The sequence below is a fragment of the Tiliqua scincoides genome, chromosome 7 (genome assembly GCF_035046505.1).
Source record: "Tiliqua scincoides isolate rTilSci1 chromosome 7, rTilSci1.hap2, whole genome shotgun sequence".
Classification (NCBI taxonomy): domain Eukaryota; kingdom Metazoa; phylum Chordata; class Lepidosauria; order Squamata; family Scincidae; genus Tiliqua; species Tiliqua scincoides.
In genome coordinates this window covers 60659138-60681627 of record NC_089827.1, presented here as the reverse complement: position 1 = coordinate 60681627, position 22490 = coordinate 60659138, and the positions used below count along the sequence as shown (strand labels likewise).

At 43.2% G+C, this 22490-nt stretch overlaps 1 protein-coding gene across 1 annotated transcript in view; it reads right to left on the bottom strand.

Moving 5' to 3' along the window:
* Window positions 1-22490, bottom strand: part of GRIN2B (glutamate ionotropic receptor NMDA type subunit 2B) — a 216260-nt gene that overhangs the window by 25803 nt on the left and 167967 nt on the right. The window contains exons 4-8 of the mRNA XM_066633361.1: window positions 14433-14641; window positions 13697-13868; window positions 12245-12398; window positions 10561-10686; window positions 5131-5360 (exon numbers count right to left, since the gene is read on the bottom strand). Of these exons, the coding sequence (XP_066489458.1) occupies window positions 5131-5360; window positions 10561-10686; window positions 12245-12398; window positions 13697-13868; window positions 14433-14641 (891 nt within the window). The remainder of the gene's footprint in view (window positions 1-5130; window positions 5361-10560; window positions 10687-12244; window positions 12399-13696; window positions 13869-14432; window positions 14642-22490) is intronic.

The window sequence follows — 22490 nt, the reverse complement described above, 5'->3', positions numbered from 1 at the left end:
TACATAAAACAACATATGCCAGTGGTTCCCTCGGGCAGTTGGGAACCAGATAAGTGTTTGCACAGGCAAAGAGGAGAGTGCAGAGGGGGGCAGTGACAGTGCTGCAGAGATTGCAGTCCTGCCACTGCCAAGGGGCTTTTTTACTTACCTGGGGGGCAGTACTGGCCTCCTGCAGAGTCCTGGAGGCTTGCATCCCCCTCTGATCTCCTCTATGGCTGCTGTAAACAGCTCTTATCTCCAATCTAAAGCTACTTCCGGTTTTCACTGAAAACCAGAAGTAGCTTTAGAGTAGAGATAAGGGCTTTGTAAACCAGCTGGGGAGATCAGTGGGGGCCACAAGCCTCCAGGAGCCAGCACTGCCCCCCCCCCGGTAAATAAAAAAGCCCCTTGGCAGCTCTACAGCACTGCCACTGCCATTGGAACAGGGCCACTCCCCTCATTGTGAAAACGCTGCTTCTGGTTCCCCTGGTCCCTGATGCGACCCACCAGTTTGGAAGCTGCTGACGTATGCTGATCTAATAGCAACATCACCTGGGCAATTTAGACAGGGTAACCCACACTGGTCCTAGTGCCATGCTATAAGCCAGGTATGTGGGCAAAGAACTAATGCAAATTCAAGACTAGGAATGTGCACAACCTTACCTAACCTGTTATTTCCATGGATTTCTGCCCCGGCGTCTCAGAGATCCTTGTTTTTAAGAACTGGGGGCATAAATGGAATGCATACAAGAATGAACATCCAAACGTAGATGCTGTCCATTACTTTCTATGGGGTGCACATTCAGATGCACAAACAAATTCATGTGCTGCTCTTCACTTTCACCCATGTTGCACATTTCCTTTCAGCTGGAGTGCATCTCCATTCTTAAACTTCTGGCTAGCTTATGAGAGAGTTGACAAAAGCACATGTTAACATATTTCCCCTGATGGAAAACCAACAGAAATTAGACAGAAGAGGGTTTTAAAGAATATCCACAACCACAGAATACAGAAATCTATGCTTAAAATTGAGTTTGCCCAGACGACTAGAGCCAGTGTAGAACAGTGGTTGAGGTCCCAACTAGAGGTGATGAGATCCAAGTTCAAATCCCCACTCTGCAATAGAGCTCACTCTGGACCAGTCTTTACCTAATCTACCTCACAGGGTTGTGAGTAGGGCTGGCACACCCATATGACATGGTTTCCAACTGCTTCAAGGGGCAGGAGTGGTGAAAAACTGGCAGCAGCTCTTCAGAGTTTTCAGACAAGAATGTTTCTCTGCCCTATCTGGAAATGCCAGGGACGGACCTGGAATCTTCACATGCAGTGTATGAGCTTTGCTACTGAGCTAGGTGGGTAACCACATGAGCTAATTATTCACAATAAAATGTATACAGCAGGGTTGTCATGCAGTAATTTGACAGGGCCTCTATGCACAAAAACCAAAACTATGCAATCTCTGCACTAAACAGACCACTTAATAATTTGGAGTAACACAGCCACTTCTCTGATCATACTGGATCTCTGATCAGAGCCGAATCTCACAACCAACTTACTATGTAGCCTCTACACTGACCTTGTTGCTAGGCTACACCATCTCTTCTACACCAGAATGGTACTGCATACAAATTTAAAAGTTGCCTACTAGACCAGAACAGCAATTTGTCTAGACTTTACTTCTGTCTCAAACCGCAACCAGTTCTGGGTATTCAGCAAAGACTATACAAGAAACTGTAGAACAGTTAACAATGTAATTCAGCCCATCATTCTGACTTAGGTCGAATCAAGAGAACTGAGGAACACTTGGGCTGTGTGGTCTAAAAGCCATTAAAAGGCTCCATATCTGACAAAATGGTACAATTTTCTGTTTGATCCAAAAACCACAGAAATGCAACATGTTGTACAGACTGCATATTGAATGAAGAATTCTCATGATTTGCTGAGTTTTCCCTCCAACTTTTATGGTGCCCAAAGCCGGATTTGGGGTGGTTTCAGTTCAAGAAATGCTGTGAAGGTGACCAGTTCCAGCAAAAGGTTTTCACATGTATGCATTCATGAGAATTATTTCGGGAACCAAGATGTGGACACAAAATGCTAATATACAAAATGCTGTACTGGAATTCACAAGCAGTCTCAAAGTTATAAAACATGCAGTATCAAAATATACAGCATCTTAACTAGCAATCTTAAGCACACATTTCTCCTCAAAGAGAAGGTGAGCGAGTTCCTTCTTTGCACATTACACAAAACACGTGCAAAGGGATAACCAGTCACTCATGGCTGTATGTGAAGCTACTCTCTAGCTAACTAAATAAATGTAAGTGACCAATTCTGGGCTTCTTTCTGTACCTGTGTAAACCATGCAGGCATTCCGTACCCCAGCTTGCCCCCAGCTCACCCCCAATCTTACCCCCTGACTCACCCTGCTTCCCCATCCCAGCTTGACCGACAGGGGCTTATCTTTGTGTGGGTGGGAGGGAAGCGTTCTCCCCTTCTCATCCTGAAATGCACCCAAGTGGCTGCCCCATCAGCTTGGATCATGCCCTCCCCTATGCAGCAGACAATAACAGTTGCTCCCAGGGGATCCAAAAGCTCCTGGAAGAACCCCACTGTCTGCCCTGGGATTCACGGTTTTCAAAGTAGACTTTGACAGTCCTGTGGCAGCCATGGGGTGACCCTTGAGGAGCATGCGCCCAGGTAGGCCTGCCCTCCGACACGGCCACTGGGCTGAGTTTTTCTTCTCATCTTGCCACAAGCACCGCACAGATTTTCAGACACCTATTCTAGAAGAGTGATCAAGCCTAAAGGCGAGCATGTCTATTCTTTCCTGGCCTTTAGGCCTTATCTGCTTAAGGTACTGGATAAAAAAATCACACACACACACACACACACACACACACACACACACACTTGTACTATACTCCCATTAATCCTGAAGAGTCCCATTACAAGTTTTTACCACCATTAATCCCTGCAGCATTGTGGAAGAGAGAGGATCCTATGAGGAATGAGTCAATGCACATCACAGGCACGCTAGTGTTTTTAAGCCTGTGCTTTGAGTTGAGATTTAAAGAGCTGAGGGGGGGGGGGCACATAGAAAAGGCAGAAATATATCACACATTGATGTCTTTAAACATTCATAGCTTTAGAACTCATCAGCCTATTTTCTTCCAACAAAGCAGCTTCTATTGGAGAGCACAAGAAAATTAAAATTTAAAAGGGCCAAATCCAAACACTCTACCATAAATCTTGGGTGCAACTCCTTGTCCCGTCACGGACTTTGTGGGAAAGTGGATAAATCACTTTGGTTCCATTTTCCCAATTTCCCAATTTCCCAGCAATAACAGGACCCCCCTCCCTATGAAGCCTGTTGAAGAGTGCCAGGCTGAAACATCCAGAAACTTCCATGAGAAGTCAATGAAGAACAGAAACATGCCTGTTCTTGGCCACTTTGTAAGGAAAGAAGAATCTCCCTGAGCTGTATTGCTCTGCTCAGGCAACTGGAAGGTGCCGTCCCTGGCACCTCCGTCTAGCTGAGAATGGCTGTTTAAGATCACAGCTGTTTAGTTATTAAAAGTATTTACACCCCAGCTTTCCATTTCAGACAAACAGGCAAGGTGGCTTCCAACAAACAAATTCTCTTTCTCTCTCTTTATACATTCACACATAATCTAAACTTCTTTCCTAACTCCAAAATAATTGCAAACATTGTATAAGTCAGTTTATATAGAAACCCCAGCGCAAACAATGAAATATGCCACTCTAACATGAAAAGGTTTAATACGAATCCCAGCCCACGTGCTAAAGGCAAAGCACACACAGGAAGGCAGGTTTAACCGGGCTCAGGTTCTGAATTTGTCTGGAATGAATCTGCGACTCTTCTGTGTATATTCAGTCAGCAACCACAGTTAAACCAAGCCCCATCAGAGTTGATGACGTGCTAAACAAAATACTGCAGACAGAATAACAAAAATAACAAAAAAAAAAGATACAGAGTATATAGCAAATACTAACCACCCAATTCTATGCATGTCTATTCATAAGTAAGTCTCATTGGATTCAGTAGGACTTGCTTCCAAGAAAGTGTGTATAGGCTTGCAGACTAAGGATATGGAGCAGGATCTCCATTCTGGAAATATATAACTTGGGACAATGTATTGGATCCTCTAGGGCAGGGGTGGGCAAACAGGGGTGAGTGAGAGAAAATTTCAGCAGGTGCCACTTCTCATTCGTGAGATAGACAAGCTGCACCTGCTGAAATTCCTGCTTCTATACAATTGTTAAAGGTCAATGATCCCTAAAGTTGAAAGTTTGCCCACCCCTGCTCTAGGGCAGCGATTTTCAACCTTTCTCATCTCACAGTACACTGACAAGGCACTAAAATGGTCAAGGCGCACCATCGGTTTTATGACAACTGACAAGGCATGCCACACTGATAGCAGGAGCTCACATCCCCCAGTGGCCCTACTAACAAATGATCCTCCTCCAAACTCCCGTGGCACATCTGTAGACCCTCAGTGGCACACCAGTGTGCCATGGCACAGTGGTTGAAAATGGCTGCTTTAGGGTATAAAATTGTACAGGCAGCTCTCATCTGACACTGGGGTTGCATTTTCTGAAAATGTATATACTAAAAACACATAAATTAACTACTATTCCCATGGGAACCTATGTAAATGGCAAGACTCTCCACACAGCACATACCCCTGTAGAATGTGATCGTGACCACTTCTGGTTTTGCGATTGAGCAATTCCGACCCCTAAGAGGCTGCTGCAGGGGGGGATGAGTGGAAGCATGCCCCTGTGCCCCCCCCCACAGTAGCACGACGCTGGGCATCATGTTGCTGCCTTCCCCCCCACCCCATCCCTTAAGCAAAGACTTACAGGCTCTCAGGCTCTCCCAGAGAGTTTGAGAACCACTGGGTTACATTAACACAAGTAAGAGCAGAGAAACTAATGTATAGATTTAAAATGATCAACAGAAAGCACAGTTTTCTTAATAAGTGAAACATCACATTATTTACTACTAAAATTATCATCATAATTCAAAACTACATTACTGCTAGACACGATGAGGCAATGAAACGAGAGAGGGGAAAAAAAAACCTTTAATGACGAGAAAGGGATGCTTTCAGTTGTTGATGCATTTACCTTTTTGTCGCTCAACCCTGACACCTGGTCCACATATTCTTCTTGGATCATAAAGGCAGCCAAATTGGCAGTGTAACTGGCCAGGAAGATGACAGCAAAGAAGGCCCACACTGACACCATGATCTTGCTAGTTGTCCCCTTCGGGTTCTGAACTGGCACAGAGTTGTTGAACACCAGGCCCCAGAGCAGCCAGATAGCTTTGCCAATAGTAAAGGAAGGACCACCAGGCTCTGAAATCACCAGAAACACAAACCTCAGACAGAGCAAAAGTGCTACTTGCAAACTTCTTACTAGCAGCTGGGGCAATCTTGGCACAGAACTGGAAACAGACCAGAATCCCTTCTGTAAAGAAGAGCAATTATCGAGAGCTTAGGAGGGAGTCCCCTCTTAGACAAACATACAGATCTGACAGATAAATTTAGGAGATCCTTTTTTCAATAAGTGACAGCCTTTGGAATACTGGAATTTCACCTATCAGCATATGAAGCAGGATGTTTCAAAGGTATTATGTGCACCACAATATTCATGAAACAAAGATATAAATTAGAGCCAAATGAAATTTTTTTGGCAAATAAGGAGAGATTAGTCTAACTACAAAATGCTCAGCATTTATTTGTGTTTGATTAGTTATGGAACTGGTGTGACCAGTCTGGGACACACGGCTTTAGCTTTGAAAATAAAAAAGTATATATTAATCAATGGCATTATTAAGGTATTTTAAAGTCAAAGCTATTATACTTTTCTCTTTGGTTCATAACAATAAGTTGTATCTTACTTCCTGGTTAGACTCATTGGACTGTTTGGCTTTTCTGGTTTTTGCTTTTTGTCCTCTGCTTAATAATGTAATTCCATTCCTTGGTTTGAGTTATATGATCTTGGTTTGCACATTATTTTGAATTATGCATTTTATTCTTAGAATAAAGTATTTTTTTTATTAAAAAAGCAACTCAAATAGTGAGACTGGCACAATCAGCAGTTTAAAGGTCCTTTCTAGATGAGCAAAGAAAAACCTGCACTTTCTTTTTATATCAGATTTAACACATATACTGCCTGATTGCCAAAACATGGCTTAGTGACTGGGAGGCCCATGTAACTTATGAGCTCCTCTCTTTTCTTGCTCTTTGAGCATATATGTGCCTTTGCCCTACCTTCCCTGATTAGCATTAACAATTATATATATCTTAACCAGCATAACAATAATCCCTATGCAGATACTCTTACAGCCCAATCCTATCTAACTCCCCGCATGGTAACGCACTGGTGCCAACAGGGCTTCCGCTGTCTCTTGTGGGGTAATTTTAGCCTCTAAAGGCCTCCTCAGGGCAAGGGAACATTTGTTCCCTTCCCCTGGTGTAGGCCCCTGCCGGCCCAGTGGGTCTAAAAATATCAGCCTGTGCCAGCAATATCAGCAGAGCAAGTCTGCGTGGATCCTTGAAGGCAGATCACAGGGTTAGGTTTTGGCATGCACCACTGCTGTTGAAATGACCCCATTTGTGAACATGATCTGCTCCTGCCACTGCCCCCACAGCTGTCCCATTTCACCCACCCCTTGCCTCCTCCTTCCTGCCCCCTACATACTCTTACCTGCAGCAGGTGTCCAAATTGTTTGCTCTGTTGAGTCACAATTTGCAACTATGTTGTGCTGCAGTGCACTGGTTCTAGTGGCACAACACACTTGTGTACAGAGGTTCCCAAACTCTTCCAAGAGAGGAGGCTGAGGGGACTGCGAGCCTCCGGGATCCTCATGGAGGCTTCAGGAGTCCCTCAGGTATGTTACAATGTCCCTGAGTCCCATGGTGCCAAGATCGCTGTGGCACCATCAGGGTACACATTCCTGGGCCACTCCCCTTCAAGGGGAATGGCCCATTTCCAGTTCTCCTGGTGGGTCGCAACCCTCCAGTTTGGGAACAGCTGCACTAGTAGGATTGGGCCATGAATGTTGTTACATGGGAGGCAACAAGAGTGTGCCAACAAGCCCTACCTGTATACCAACGTACTCTGAAAACCCATGCGCTGCCTGACAAAAGTGCAACTTTTTTTTTAATAGAAAAAACTCTGTACTTGGGAAGAGATTGTTAGCACGCAAAAGCCCTATGATCTCTCCCAAATGCCCATGAGTGGAACTGTGGTTTTGCAAGGCTCTACCTCTATAACAAATTATCATTCTTGGTACCATACTTCTATCAAATAAGTTCTTACAAATAAAGGGGGGAAGAGTGTAGTCCCTTACAAAGGCACCAGAATCAGAATGACTAGAATCATTCTTGCAGTGAAGTGCAATGCTCTCTCTCACTCTCTCTTTCTCCTTTGAGACTTGCATGCGGCTAACTTGAACCTAGTTCACTGAGGCTATTAGTTATGCTTATTAATGCGGCTTTATACACCACAACTCCAGCTGACTTTCAATAAGCACTGAATGAATGTATCTGATGGCAAATCTGTCTCCTCCATATGCAATGCAGATGAGATAAGTTATTATGAGAAACATCCATTTTGCATTTCTTTGCTTTTTGAATACTTAACAGTGAAGCATTTCATCAACATTTATTTTTTGCATGCAAATTAATTTATCTCTGGATTGATGCTTGCAATTTGCATTTTTAAAAATTAGAAGATGCAGGAACTTTTAAAGTGAAAGAAAGTCAAAAATGGGTAATGAATTAAATTATAGCTTTCAGTCATATTTCTCTGGATGGTTGAAAATGGTACATAGCAGAGTACCAACTGGCAGTAGCTCTCCTGAGTTTCAAGGAGGGCTCCTTCCTATCTGGAGATGCCAAGTATTGAATGTAGGCCCCTCTGCTTCAGTCTTGCACCATCTATTTATTTTGAAATTGGAATCTCCATGGACCACCAACATGTTTTGCATTTACAAAGCAGGAGTGCATCTAGCAATACCTTGACTTTCATCCACTTGACTATCATTGCTTTGCTCTTTCAGCCATTTTCCATTATAACCACATTTCAAATTTTGTCCATGAGCTTTCCTTTTCTGTCTGATTTCATCCAACCTTCCACAACATTTTTTTTGAAGTACTTACGTTTATTTTTATTTCTGTTTATTTAGGTTTCACATGCATTCACATGTGTTATACAGTTATTTACACTTTTCGCTGGCCAAAATAAATCTGCAAGCTAAATAAAGCTCTGCTTCGACACTCATGCATTTTTTACTTTTGTCCATAGTTCTGGTCCCTAACCAGATGAAAGTGCCAGGTATTGCTGAATTTTGGACCTCTTAACAGGAAAGACAAAACTAATCTGTGTCAAGTGATCCTCTTGATATGCATTTCTTGCTTAAGAAAAGTAAATAGTGTGTTGCAGGATCAGGCCAAGACCCAGCCAGTCCAACAGTCTTTTTATGAATCTCAGCAATCAGCAAAAACTGATGATCCACTGAAAAAGGACCAGCAGGCAACAAGTCAACTGATATTCCCCACAATTTAAGATCCCAAAGACGTAGGTGGAGATCTTTAGATAATATATCACATTGCTATGATTCCCAAACACCTTGTCCTGAAAGAACCCTACAAAATGTCTTGGAGCAGTGATGCTGAGGAAACTAGCCAAAGCCACCCAACTCCATGTTGAAAGTGAATGGAAATAAAAGTCTGCTTTGGGAACTTATAAGTGATCTTAGCATTTGCTATCAAAGAAAAAACCCACTGTCATATCTGTATAATGTCAGTTCTTCATAATAATCTATCTTATTATGTTATACTATGTTATATTATGTTATTATACTATCTTATTATAATCATAATTAGTATCCTATTATTATTATTATCTATTTTACATTATAATAATCTATCTAAATATTCTATCTGTCAGAATGCCAGATGCAGGGGAGGGCAACATGAGGAAGGTTGTGTCTGTTGTCTGGTGTGCTCCCTGGGGCATTTGGTGGGCCGCTGTGAGATACAGGAAGCTGGACTAGATGGGCCTATGGCCTGATCCAGTGGGGCTGTTCTTATGTTATTTTCTTATCCTAATGTCATTTCATATGTAGGATCCAGTTTTGCCAAGAGATGCATTTAAGCCATTTACCATTCACATATGGTCTGCTACCTGTACTAAAAACATCTGCTCCATTGTGTGTATACAGAGAATCTCTGTATGAAGAGTTACATTAATATTTACAACTCTGCAAAGACCTCCTTAGATCTGTGCATTGGCCCATATAGGCTGTCCTCAGCTCATGGACAACATCTGCCCTCAGCATTGTTGTGCACAAGGCTCTGCCTCAATTTCCATTACAAATCTCTTTTCTTCAGGGTTCAGAAACTTGGTGGCATAAATTTGCTCAGGGCAAATCTGGCAAGCGGGGAAAGAGATTTCCACATAAATATCTTAATTCAAGCATTATCATATCAGTGCTCTGTGAACAAACCAGAAGGCCTCAGGTAGGGGGCCATTTCACAGCTTAATGAAGCTAAAGAGAGAGTACCAGTAACTTACCGGTATCCAAGCTCTGTTCATTGATATATATACTATGTCTACCTTTAGCGCTTCTCTCATCAATCATCCAGTAGAAGATATAGATCAGCTTTGCCCCCGGCCTCTCTCTCCAGTCTAAGAAAACCAATACTTACTCCTTCATTTTCCCTCTCTCTGGCATGTAGGTTATGTTTTACATTAATGAACAACATATTTTAAATCTATGGGGATAGTAGGAGAGAAGGCATGATGGGAAGAAGGCACTGATTTTGGTTTTTCCTCAAAAACTGCTTCCGCAGGCTAGCAAATCTTTCTCATGATACAAATGGGGCCATCCCAATCCTAACCCCCTCTCCTGCTGCCATAACTAGCGTTGCACCAGCAAAGGCTGCTTTACAGCTGTCATAAAGCTGCCTCTGCCGATGAACACAGCAGGACCACCAGCGAAGATGACAGACAGCCACCAGAGCAGGTAAGCCATTGCAAGGTGTTGGAGGGAGTCAGGAAGGGGTTGAATGAAAAGGAGGGTGGGCAGAACAGGGGTGGTGGAGGGCGGAACGGGGCGGGGAGGAGGGCAGATCAGGCAACAGTGGTGCACACCAAATCCCACATCCCTTTCCAGGCCTGACCAGGCTGCATGGAGCAATGTAGATTTGTGCCAAGAAATGAGTGGTTGCTATGGCTTACCCCTGGGCAAGGGGACAAATGTCTTCTTAGCCCAAGGAGACCTCTAGTAACTGAAAACCCCCCACAGGATGCAGCAGAAGCTGCACCAGCACCACTGCAGGAGATTTAGTTAGGACTGGGCTGACAGTGACACAGAAATAAAACATTTGAGCTACACAAGGGATCCATTGGTTAAAGTTATCTGTCCAGACTGTCAACAAGCTAAGTTCACATGTATGCATAAGGAGGAAAAAAACTGCTGCCTGAATAACCAGGAAGAAAAAGAGAAACTATGTTGACCACATGGTGAAAGATGCATTTCTTTACCTCTGCCATCAGCCAAACACCGGTTGTATCCCACAGGGCTGAAGTACTCAAAGACAAAGACAGCCACTGCAGAAATTATAAGCAGCATGACAAACATCATCACCCACACATCAGCACTGAATGGCTCTAAACAGAAGAAAAAAGAACAGATCATTCACAGACACCTGAACATCCTAATCCAACATCCTAATCACCTGTAACAGGGGACATACAGCTACCCTAATGAAACTGGAGCCTAACAGTGTGGACAAAAGCCTATAGATGGGGCAATGTATGTGCTTAAAAAGATGGAGCTAAGCAGGTCTGGATTTGGCCAGCATCTGGATGTGTAGCTGCCTGGGAACTTCATGTAGGCCACTTTGAATTCCACAAAGGAAGAAAAGCAGGATACAAATGAAATAAATAAATTTGCTGCTTGTGCAAATTAAATAAGCTGTATTTTTGGCATAATATATTACATAGACTTGCTATTTTATGTGACTAATTCAAGTGGAGAGGCAAAGAACCATTCTCGCAGACTGGAAGTCTTCATCAGCCCACCTCCCTTCCCTTCCTCCTGCTTCGAGGATTTCATCAGCCACTGCCCACACATTTTCATGCATATCTTCACAGCTAGAAGACTTTAAAAAACCGGTTTTTATGAAAGTTAAAGCTACAGTCACAGGAAGCTGAAATGCCCAAAATGTCCATTCTGCACTTCCATGGAATTACAGCAGAAACAGGGCACCCCTATAGACTGTAGTGGGCAAGAAGGCTGACAAAATGACCAGATTGTTTTTGGTTTTTTTCTACTAGCTCTTTCTATGCCTTTTACAACAGAATAATATTTAGAAATTAAAGAGAGGAAACTTTTTTTATAGCATGGGAAAAAGCTTAGACTTGTTATAGCGGGTTACAAAATAAGGGGGTTGCAAAGAACCCCTTATATTAGTGGAAGGCACTTCTGCCTGCACATTGGGAGCTTACTCATTTCTGCTCATTGCTTCTCTCCATCCAGTTGCTGCTCCGCGCGCCGCCGCCCCCCCCCCCCCCAATCTCATGCTGTTCTCTTATAAGGGTCACTTTTTGGCAAGAGGAGCAAGAGGCTGCAGCAGGAAGGAGGGGCACAAAAGCCCTACTCTGCCAGCAAAACTCCACTTGTGGTTTTTTGGATGCAAGTCAGAGGGAAAGTATTGCCTACTACATTTCTGTATATCATACTACTCTTAAAGGCACAGGAGCAGGGCCAGTAAAGGGACTGGCAACCCTGCCAAATCATCAAAGGGGTCACCTCTAAGACTAGAAAAGCAAAGGTGGGGAAAAGCTGAAAAAACTTGTTTGGACATAATGAACTACCAGAGACTTTTGGTTCTGGAACCTGAGATCCATATTTCTGAGGTTAACTGTAATAGCAACTGTACACATTTCAACACAGAAGTAAGTCCCATTGCCCCACTTTCCTAGGGCTTACTCCTATGAAAGTGTGCATAAGATTTCAGCCTTAATATTGTCATTCTCCCATCTGGATTCTGATTCTAAATTCTGCTACAGGCTAGAACTTCTGTATACGTTTTCTAAAGCAAGCTACGTGTGATGCAGTGGTAATTCTTGTAATTTGATAAACTGTATTTTAGGCCTTAACGGGAGGCTACTTCTCATAAAAATAAACCCTCCTCTTCCTCTGAGCCTGAAAAGAAGCCTTTACCTAAGAAGGCAGAAGGTGAGACAGTCCCATTGCTCCGTGACACCATGACACTGATTCCTGTCTCAATGAAGGGCACAGAAAAATCCACCACTTCTGAACGCTCTGCATTTATGGTGAGGGATCCCACCGCCATGTAGGCACGTTTGGCAACCACCTATGACAAGGAGAAATAAAAATGGTTACAGTCAACTAAAATGCAAGCTCCGCTCAGTCACAGTGTGTTGTCTTTACAATATTCAAGAACCACTCCACTGCATATCTGAATAGCCACAATGCTGTTCTACGTATATATATGTATTTATATACAGAGAGGCCCCTGTATTAGTGGATACACTTACCCATGGATTGGGTCCATGGGATCCTCCCGCATGTGCGCCCCGGCGCATGCCCCCTCTGGAGCCCCCCTCCGGTTATTCCCCCAGGCCTCCCAAAACCTTATAAGGCACTAAAAATGCCACTTCCAGTTTTACACACACACACACACACAATGAAAGTGATGTTTTTCACCACTAGGGCTCAGTTGGGGCCCAGCAGAGACCATGGACAGATGTGTGTGGGCCCAGAGGACCTTCTGGAGGCAATGGGAACAGAGGTCCCCTCATCTCCGGAGGGTGGGTATAGGATTCAGGTATTCACAAGGGGTTCCAGAATGGAACCACCACCCCCGCGAATATGGGGGCACACCTGTATATTACCCAAGGAAAGTCAGATCAGTGACTGATCAGAAAGTCAGATCAGAAAGAAAAAAACCAAAAATTACTTAGGGCATGTGGGGGTGAAAGAACAATGTTTGTCTACAGGAGAAAAAAAAAGTCTTCTTTGAATAAGCTGACATAGTCTCTGTGTCTGGCCTTTTAAACCAGTGTGTGTACAAATGCACACACATACAAAATACATACAAAATACTCCTCCCTCTATAGGAGGTGAAGCTCATAGAAGACACATATTTGTGGTAAGGTGGGGGACCTTACAGATGTTTACTGATCCATCCAATAATCTTGTCTTGCACCCCCCCCCCCATCTTCTGTACATAGACATCTAATACATGCCCACTTCAATAGATAAGTGCGGCTTTAATTTCTTCCTTGCATGTGTGGGAACCCTATGGAAATAAATGAATTGCAAGAAACAAAAGATAGTCTTATTTGTGCCCTTCTCTCTCTCTCTCCCCCCCCCCACATCTTTCAGCACAATGTCTCTTTTAATCTTTGCTCTTTTCACATTGGGCTTTCCTATAACCTGTCATACAACTGCACAGATGAAAACAGAAATATGTACGGGAAAAGCCAAAGAATTATTCCAAGCAGAAAATACTCAGATTTGATATACAAACTTGGAACGTGCCGTTCCGTTCAGTTAAGTCTCAAGGACAAGAAGTGAGATCTGAAAGCAAAAATCAGATTCAATTTGATGGCAGAACAATAGGTAAAAGCAGTCACTTCCATAGGTTACCTCGCCTATCATCCCATTCCATGTTCCATTGACTTTCTTCCCATGTTTGCCATTGGTTACCAAGTAAAGGTCATAGGTGAACTTGACAAACTTGGAGATTTTTTTGAGAATATCAATGCAAAACCCTTTGCAGCATTTCTTGATATAGGCAGTCTCCTCATCTGTCTTGTTCCTAAATAAGCACAAGAAAAAGGGATTAAATAGAACTGATAAAATACTTTAAAATTAAAACTAAAGCACATAGGAGTTCATGTTTTCCATTTTGCTTTATCCTAACTTGAAGTTTCTTATGCTGAGAAATTCAGACTCCCCATTTTTGGATTTTATGAAGTTTCTCTAACATTCCCAACTAGCAGAAGAAGAACACTGTAAGCAGAAAAGTAGAAAAGGCATCTTGTGATTTCTTTGATTTTTTAGACAAAAATGCTAATTTTCAACAAAAAATCTGCCTTGCGAAATATTTCAGCCATGATAAAATTTAGATTGTGGAAAAATTCCCCCGACTAATCCCAGCTTCCTTCCATAACTACTTCTTTCTATCCTTCCCTGCTATATCCCTCACTGAAAAACCCACTTGATGCTGAGCATCCACGTGAGCCAAGTCGACCTGGAAAGCACTAGTGAGAAATGGCAACATGGCTGGTCTGAGACAGTCCAATTGACTTTGCTGGTGTGGAGCATCAGGGAGAAATATGCTAAGGGGAGCCGGCTGGAGAAAAATCTTGTTGGCACCTACTCTGTAACTATTCGTTTTTGGCACGGAACAGTGTTCCTCATGCAGGTACCACTCAATGGGTCCACATTTTCCACAATCACAAATGGCGCTTCCTCTAGAGTCACTATGCTCAGATGGTCGTCTTCACGTTCCTCACAGTCAGGGTACAGCTCAGAACGGGGCCACACGTAATACTTCATCTTGAGGCGCTTGTCCTTCCACCATCCCACCTACAGAGATACAAGAGCAAAGAAAGATGCTGTATCACTGCTAAAGCCATGTTACAAAATTACAATCCACTGGGGTCAGCTGAGCCCTGTAGAAACGCGGAAAACAGAGAGCCTAGAGCCGGACAATAATTCTACCCAAAAGGCACTAAGGACCAGAACAACAGAGCATATTAATGTCTACTGGTGATACAGCAAAGAGAAACGTGTTCTAAACAATCAGTGGCGTAGTTGGAAGGGGTGCAAAGCACTAAGTTCTGCAGGGAGCCTCACCGCAGCATACAAGTGGCCCCTCCCCTTTGGAGCCATTCTGGGCAGTGGGAGCAAAACGGAGGCATACTAGTGGTTCATTTCAGTCAATCCAGCAATCAACAAGCCATGTGCTTCCTTCCCAAAGCTCCCTAATTTGTAAGACCACAATTTTCCTATGCTATCCAATCCTGGAAATATGGTTTAAGCAATCTGATCCTGGTTTGCAACCCTGGTTTGTATGGATCACTTAAAAGTTTCTTGGTTTGGTCTTCATGGGAAACTGTAAACTCTGAATTCAAATGAATTTAAAGGGGAGGAGGACAAAGGATAGGGGATGAGAGAATGTATGGAACATGACTTGTTCAAGAGCCAACAAACTATGGACTGAACCAGGCCAAAATGTCAATAGAAAGTTCAAATACATCAATTTTATTACAATGAGGTGTGAAATGGTGAGCCTTCATCTTCTATAAGTATGCAAAATTATCCGGGAAATGTGAACTTGGCATTAGAGGGTTATATTTTTTACATTCCATCAGTAGTAGGCACATCACTTCGGCAAAAGGTTATGTTTCTGACAGCCCAATCCTATGCATGTCTTTTCAAAAATAAGTCCCATTATAGTCAATGGGGCTTATTCACTCCCAGTTAAGTGTGGATAGGATTGCAACCTTAAGCTGGTTCTGAACCAATCATGAGGTAACACAATTAGGACAGATGCCAACTGAGGAGAATATTTCCTAAAGAAACTCCTGAAAACCACCCATGAGCACTTCAAACTCAACAGCCTTGCCTTTGTACACATTCTTCCCCATCACTATGGATGGTAATTACCACCTTAGTGAACTGTTATGAGCCAAAAGGATACAAGCTGAATGGATCTAAAAAAAAAACAACTCCCTTCGTCTTCATGAATGTGGTTCCCTCAATCTTCACCCACAGAGTCTCTGTCAAGGCAAACTGACAGCAGGGGCAATGTGGGCGGGAAACTAACATGAACTTCGGTTGCTTACTTTATACCTGCTCTGTGGGCTTCGGTGGCTGTCAATTCACCCTCTCCTATATCTGATGTTTTAGAATCATGGAACAAAACCACTTATTAAAGGCTCTTTAGGTGTCAGGGGTTACTTTGCTACAAGCAAGGACTTCCTAGTGTTCTGAATTTGACAGCCTTCAGAATTACCATCAAACATTTATTGCACTTTGAACATCTTAATTTGAATTTAAAAAAAAAAATAAAACACAGAAAATCCACTATGAGTTTAGTGAACAAGTTATTTAAAGAAACGAGAAAATCACTTGATAAAGTCACTTAGAAGTACCAATTGCCTTCTTACACAACCCCACAAAGTGTATGATATTGTGCTAATACACAATATCAGGACAATATCATACACTTTGTGGACAACCTACACTATGAGGACAACCTCATAGGTATTACAGGTCTATGGGTGCAGCCCCGACTGTCTTCTAAGCAACCACTAAGAGATGTCATGTTCTGAAAAGAAAATGAACTTTAGTAATGTCCCACCTTTTACATATACTTTCCACTTTGCATAAATGATTAAATAAATTGATTTTTTTCCCATGTCAGATTGCAATGCAGGAAATTCAGTGAATGGAAGAAATCATAGGTTTCAGGAAATTCCCAATTGTCTTCAAAATCTGGACACAACCCAACAATCTGTGTTTCCCAAGCTGTGGGTCCAGGACCCACCAGTGGGTTGTGACCCAGTTTTCAGGGGTATGCAAAACTGACAGAGCAGATTAGGCTATGTGCATCAAGGGTTAAGTAAGTTGCTACTTGGGGGGTGGCGTACAGCATTACAACCATGTCCCTTGGCATTTATCAGGCAGAGGACTCCCACATAGCTGAGAGCTGCATAACTAAATGATCAAATTACATGACTGCCACGAAGCACGTGAGCCTTTCCCACATAATCAGCACTCGGCTGGGAGTGGAGGTGTCCCCATGCTGTCACCCCCGGCCACATGATTGTGTTCGGTGTTCTCTTAACCATTTGTGATCCACTTAAAGATGAGCAGCTCCCACACACCTGGGAGAATGTTTAAAAAGTTTCAGAGCACAATCCAGCCGCGGACCTCCACAGCCCCACGCCCGGGGCAAAGCTCCGCGATGGCGCCCCACCCGCGGACTATCACCGCCCCCCCATTCAACAGAGGCTCATGGAGCGTCGCTCAACCTCCGCCCATGCCAGAGAAATCTCTAAGAGGTTCCCCGGCACTATAAACTGCTTCTGGCAAACCGGAAGCACAGTTTCTGCCCCCCCTGGAAACCTCAGAGGCTTCTGCAGGGTCCTAGCGGCCGGCGCCTAGGGCATTTGCCCTATCTCACTCTATGGTAGGCACGCAAGTGGTGCAATCCTAAAGATGTGCTTAGCCGGCGCAAGTCCCTTGTGCTGGCCTTGGAGTAAGCTGCGTTGGTGCATGGAGGTGCACCAGCCTGTGGAGGCCACTGCAGTGGCAGCAGGTGAGCCCACGCTGGCCAAGCTCAGCCAGCACAGAGGTCTGAGAGGGGTGTGGGAAGGGTGGGGAGGAGGAAGGGAGGAGGCATTTCGGGGCAGGGAGGGTGAGTGGCAGGCAGGACCATGGGCGGCCAGACGGGGAGTGGGAGGCAGGTTTCGGGATCCGGCAGTTATGCTGGATCCTAGCTCCGTTCCTAGGCAGCACAGTTAAGGTTGCTCTGTTCTGCTTGGATCTGCACCACCTCCTCAGGTGGCGCAGATCCGCGTAGATCCATTGGGGCTGGCACAGCTCTCCCTGGGGTAAGGGAGAGCCTCAGGCCAGCCCCAAACTTGTACTGGGTACAGCACAGGCCCACCAGCCAGCCTGTTCCAGTGCAAGTTAGGATTGTGCTGCCCAAGAAATCAGAGGCAACAGTGCAGGCACACTTTCAAACTACAAATAACATTATAGAGTATTAACATCAGAAACAGAGTCATCTAAAGGCACACTATTAGTAGAAGGAACATGAATGCTGCAATCTGGTGGACACTTTCCCAGAAGTAAATCCTCTTGAACAACTTGGGGTTTCTAAGTAAACATGCCTATGACCTGCAGCTTGGATGAAATCTTATACTCTAATGTTTATTTGGGAGCAACTTTTACTGAACACAGCAGAACTTACTGATGAATAAGCATCAGGTTCTTGTGGCGATATAACATCAGACATTCCATATCTTTTTCTCTCTCTAGTGTATACCAACAAAGGTCACATAGCTTTAGAGTGGAAAGCCACAGCGAGTGCACTGTAGCACCCAAAGTGCAAACACAGCATTCTAGAACCTGTTTACCTGCCCAGTAGAGAAGGAATGAAATATAAAAAGTCATTCCATTTCAATAAGCATTACATAAATTGCCCAAAGTAGAGGAAAAGAGAAAGTTGTGTGAGTGTGTTGGACCAAGTAAATGCCATGGAAATATGTTAACATTTTGTGCTTCAATGCTTCAATGAACACTTTAGCACTTCAAACAGGCACAGAAGGAAGGGCAGATTGGAGTCTATAAATGCAGACTAGGGAGAAACACCCACCTTGGAAAACTGGATAGGAAGAAAGGAGCCTTTTGTGCATTTTAGATGGTAGGTCATGCATTAGCATGGGATGAACATGCATGAGTGACTCTTTTTAAACATGTGTTCCTGAACAGCAGCAAGGTGATTTATTGAAAGGGAACAGATCTGAGAGGGAGAAAATGTGAAAGCAAAAAGATCAGACTGGTGTTTGATATGATATCATCTCTAGGATGGAGAGGGAGGAATGTGTTAAAAAGATGGATATGTTTGAAAACCCACATATTTGTCTTGGCAAAATTATTAACAGGTGAGGCTTCTGGTAAATAATAAAAATAATAACCCTGAGAAGTTTCACAAAGCAAAGTACGGTGTCATAGAGTTCTCTGCAAATTTTGAGCTGGTAGTAATTTATTACAACCCTTGATTTCATGATGACTTCCAAGTGGTAATTCCCTGCTCAGGTAAGACAAACTCCATTGGAGCCCTGCTCAAACCTCTTGTTTAATAAAACACTAACCTAAAGTTGTTTCACTGATATGTAGCCATTTACTTGCTTTTCCTCCAATCTCCCTACACAAAATATCCCACTTTTGCAGATTTTTATTGTTAACAAAATAAAAAAAATGAAAGCACCTGAAACAGCTGATTGGGCATAAAAAGTTTCTGAATTGTTCTTATTAGCCAATTGTGTAATGACAACAATGAAAGTTTCCATGTTGTGTATTCTGGGAGCATCAAATAAAGGTTCAAAAAATCATGGGATTGCTCTCCACTATTGTTCGTGTTCACCTTTACTGTGGGAATCCTATACATACTGACTCTCAACCCAAATATGGTAGGCCAACAAAAAAAAAATGGTTGTGCAAGATTATCACACATTTTTGATACAGAACTTGTTGCCAGAGAGTTTTGTAAAACAGAAAATAAAAATCATGAGTAAGAAAATAAAAGCAGACCTTTGATTTTATCTCTGGGGGCCTGGATTTAGAAGACAGGGCATCACTAGTACAGCTCCCCATTACCTGCTTCTTAGCCTCTACTGCCTCTAAGCACAGTCACTATACAAAGACATTAGAATCCTCTGGGTAGGCCTAGAACAACAAGCACACCCACAAGGAACATGCACAGACCAAAGAAAACTCTTCTGTCCAAGTGAGAGCCAAGGTGGATTCTTACAAGCATTTTAATGTGCTGATGAAGTCAAAACAAGTTGTTGGATGGTCTTGCATGTATTGATTTGGTCTTAGAATAGTTTGAGGTGCCTGCATCAGAACATGGCACCTGCTGAAAAATCTCCAGGAAGTGGACTGAACCAGAGGAGTGAAGGTACCTGGGCATGACTTTATCTCTGTCATTTGTCATTTCAGTCTCTGCTCTCAGAGGACCACATTATCAAAGATGTCAGTCTGCAACTGAAAGAGCAGGTGGAGAAAGAGTATGTAGAAAATCTGTTTACAAACACTTAGGATAGTTAATTAACCATATTGGTCAAAGGAGATTAATATTGGTAGATGCTTCACAAGCAGAATTAATTAGCATGAAAAGTGTTCCTTCACAAGCCTCAAGTTCGCCTTTTGACTTTTCACCTGGCAAAGTCTCTTTTTATCACTACACCTGCAGAACAGGTGATGATTATTAATGAGCTTTACATTTGGCAAAAAGGGATAGCTACAGAGCTAAAGAGAACACTGCTTCTTTTGCATTTTCGCATCCAACTAAATGGATGTGCAGGAGACAAATGTCATAAAGAGAAAAATGCATGATTTAATTCTCATCTCTCTCCTGCTGAAATAAAATTATCACTTCTCAGAAACTCATTCCCCACATCACCTCACTGGCATTTAGGCAATTCTTGCCATTTTGTTAAAATGCCATTAATTATGGGTTTCCTTATTACAACATTTGCATACTTTCCACAGCTACTAAAATCCTGCCCTCTGACCTAACAAGCCTGAGAAGGTCAACAAGGTACACTTTAAAAGCTTCTGTGCTTAGCTCAATGGGTCAATCATAGTGACACAGAAAGGATAAGGGCTATGTGAGTCATAGGACACGTGCCCTTAAATGAATCTTTATGTCTTTCAGTCCCCTTTGGCAAGCAAATTCCATCTTCTGAGGGCAGGCCACATAGTTTCCTGTGTAGGGTGGCGGGGTTCATACAAGCTGGGCCAATACTTTAGAAAATTTCATTTATAATTGAGAATTGGTTGAATGCTTGCCCATGCTGTCTTAAGTGGCTTCATACATATGTTCAAAGAGCACCAGTGTGTAAATTGCAAAGCTTTGGACAAATTTATTATAACATTTGCACACTAAATGTAATATCAGAATCTAAATATTAGAAATATTCTATTATAGAGAAGAGGTAGAAAAAAGTTTCATAAAACTTCATTTGAAAAAAAGTGGATTGCTTTTTTGGATTCATTTCCTCATGGGCAAAATGGTTGAGAACAAACAACTCCTAGAAGTTTTTTGCTCAAGTTGTTTCAAAGCCAATGGTTTTTCCCATTCATATAATACCCTCTCTTATTCTTTTGCGAAAATAATGCTGAATGTTTGGGCCTGCCTTCTATGCAGAACAGGGGAATGTGTGCTTAGGGACTCATGAACCTGACAGTGCAATCCTATGCAAGTTGACTCAAAGGCCGCACTATATTCAGTGATACTTACTTCGAGGTAGTTGAGCATAGGATTTAATCTGGTCCCTGGCTAATGCCTGCTTGAGTGATACAAGTACAAAATCTAGGTTTTGGTTATGGCAAACAGCTGCAGGTACCAGAGCTCAGGTACCTTAACCAGAAAGTCTGATGTTCATGTTTTGCAGTTGTTCATTGCAGCAGAGGTGGAGCTTGTTTCTGTACTGCTTTATACGGGGGGGGGGGGGCTGTATCCATGGATCTTGTATCCGCAAAATTGCTTACCCGCGGATTGGGTCAGGTCCATAGCCCCTCCCCCCACATGCTCACATCCGGAGGGCCCTCTGAGCCCAGCAGAGGCTGAGCACATCCATCCACTGCCACTGCTGGGCTCCGACTGAACCTCGGAGTTTTTTTTAAAGTCACTTCCGGTTTTAATGCCTGATAAGGCATTAGGAGGCCCAGGGAAGTCCTCAGGGAGTCCACCTCATCTCCAGAAGTTGGGGTGGCATTCCCTGGTATCCACAGTTTCAGTTAACCATGGGGGGGGGGTCCCTGGAACAGAACCCCCATGAATACCAGGGCACACCTGTACAATATACCAAATATCTGAATGCACAATAATCTGCATCACACAGGTTCTGTCTCTGCATATAGCATGTGTCCAGGTATGCAATTCCTTCCCTAATGATTTTTATCCCCTTGGCTTTTCTTCTTGAGAAATATTTTTTGCTGAGTTTCCTCTTTTCTCACTCAGTTTTTTTTTTAAACATGTTTTCAGCAGAAGGTCTTGCCAATCTACATCACAGCCAGAGAGACACCTTAACTGCATAACCCATTGGAAGATTAATGAATTTGGTTTCCATACTGAAGAACTGTCAGATACAACGAACATTCAAGTGAGGCAAAGGCGCAGGCTATTTGACTACAGTTTTGTTGTGTGCTCTTCTGGGATCAACTAGACAGGAGACTTAAAACTGCAGAATAGAAGACTGAAAGAGTGGATGTGGAAGGCAGGCCTGCTAGACTGGTGTACAGAACAAAAGCACCTGCATTTTTAACACTGTTCTTTGAAGATTCCACTGTGAGTAGGTTTGCCATTTTACCCAGATGACTGGATTTGCTTCAGATTCTGTGCATGCCCTGCCCTGCCCAAGTGGGTAGACCAATGGGTGGACCCAGCCTTAGCTCTTATAGAAGCCACGATCTCCTCCCAGACATGATGGCAGTATTCTGCCCTCAACAGGAAACAGGAAGAGAGGCAAGAACAGTCCACTGGTGTGGAATACACACATACTGCTGCCAGAGCTGTGTTTTAGTAGGCTGAGACTGGAGCAGGTAGCAACAGCAATATGCAGCTATTGCTTTGGTTTGCTTTGGCTACAAATGAGAAACTAGAAATAGATACCTCTGATGAAGAAAAGGCACA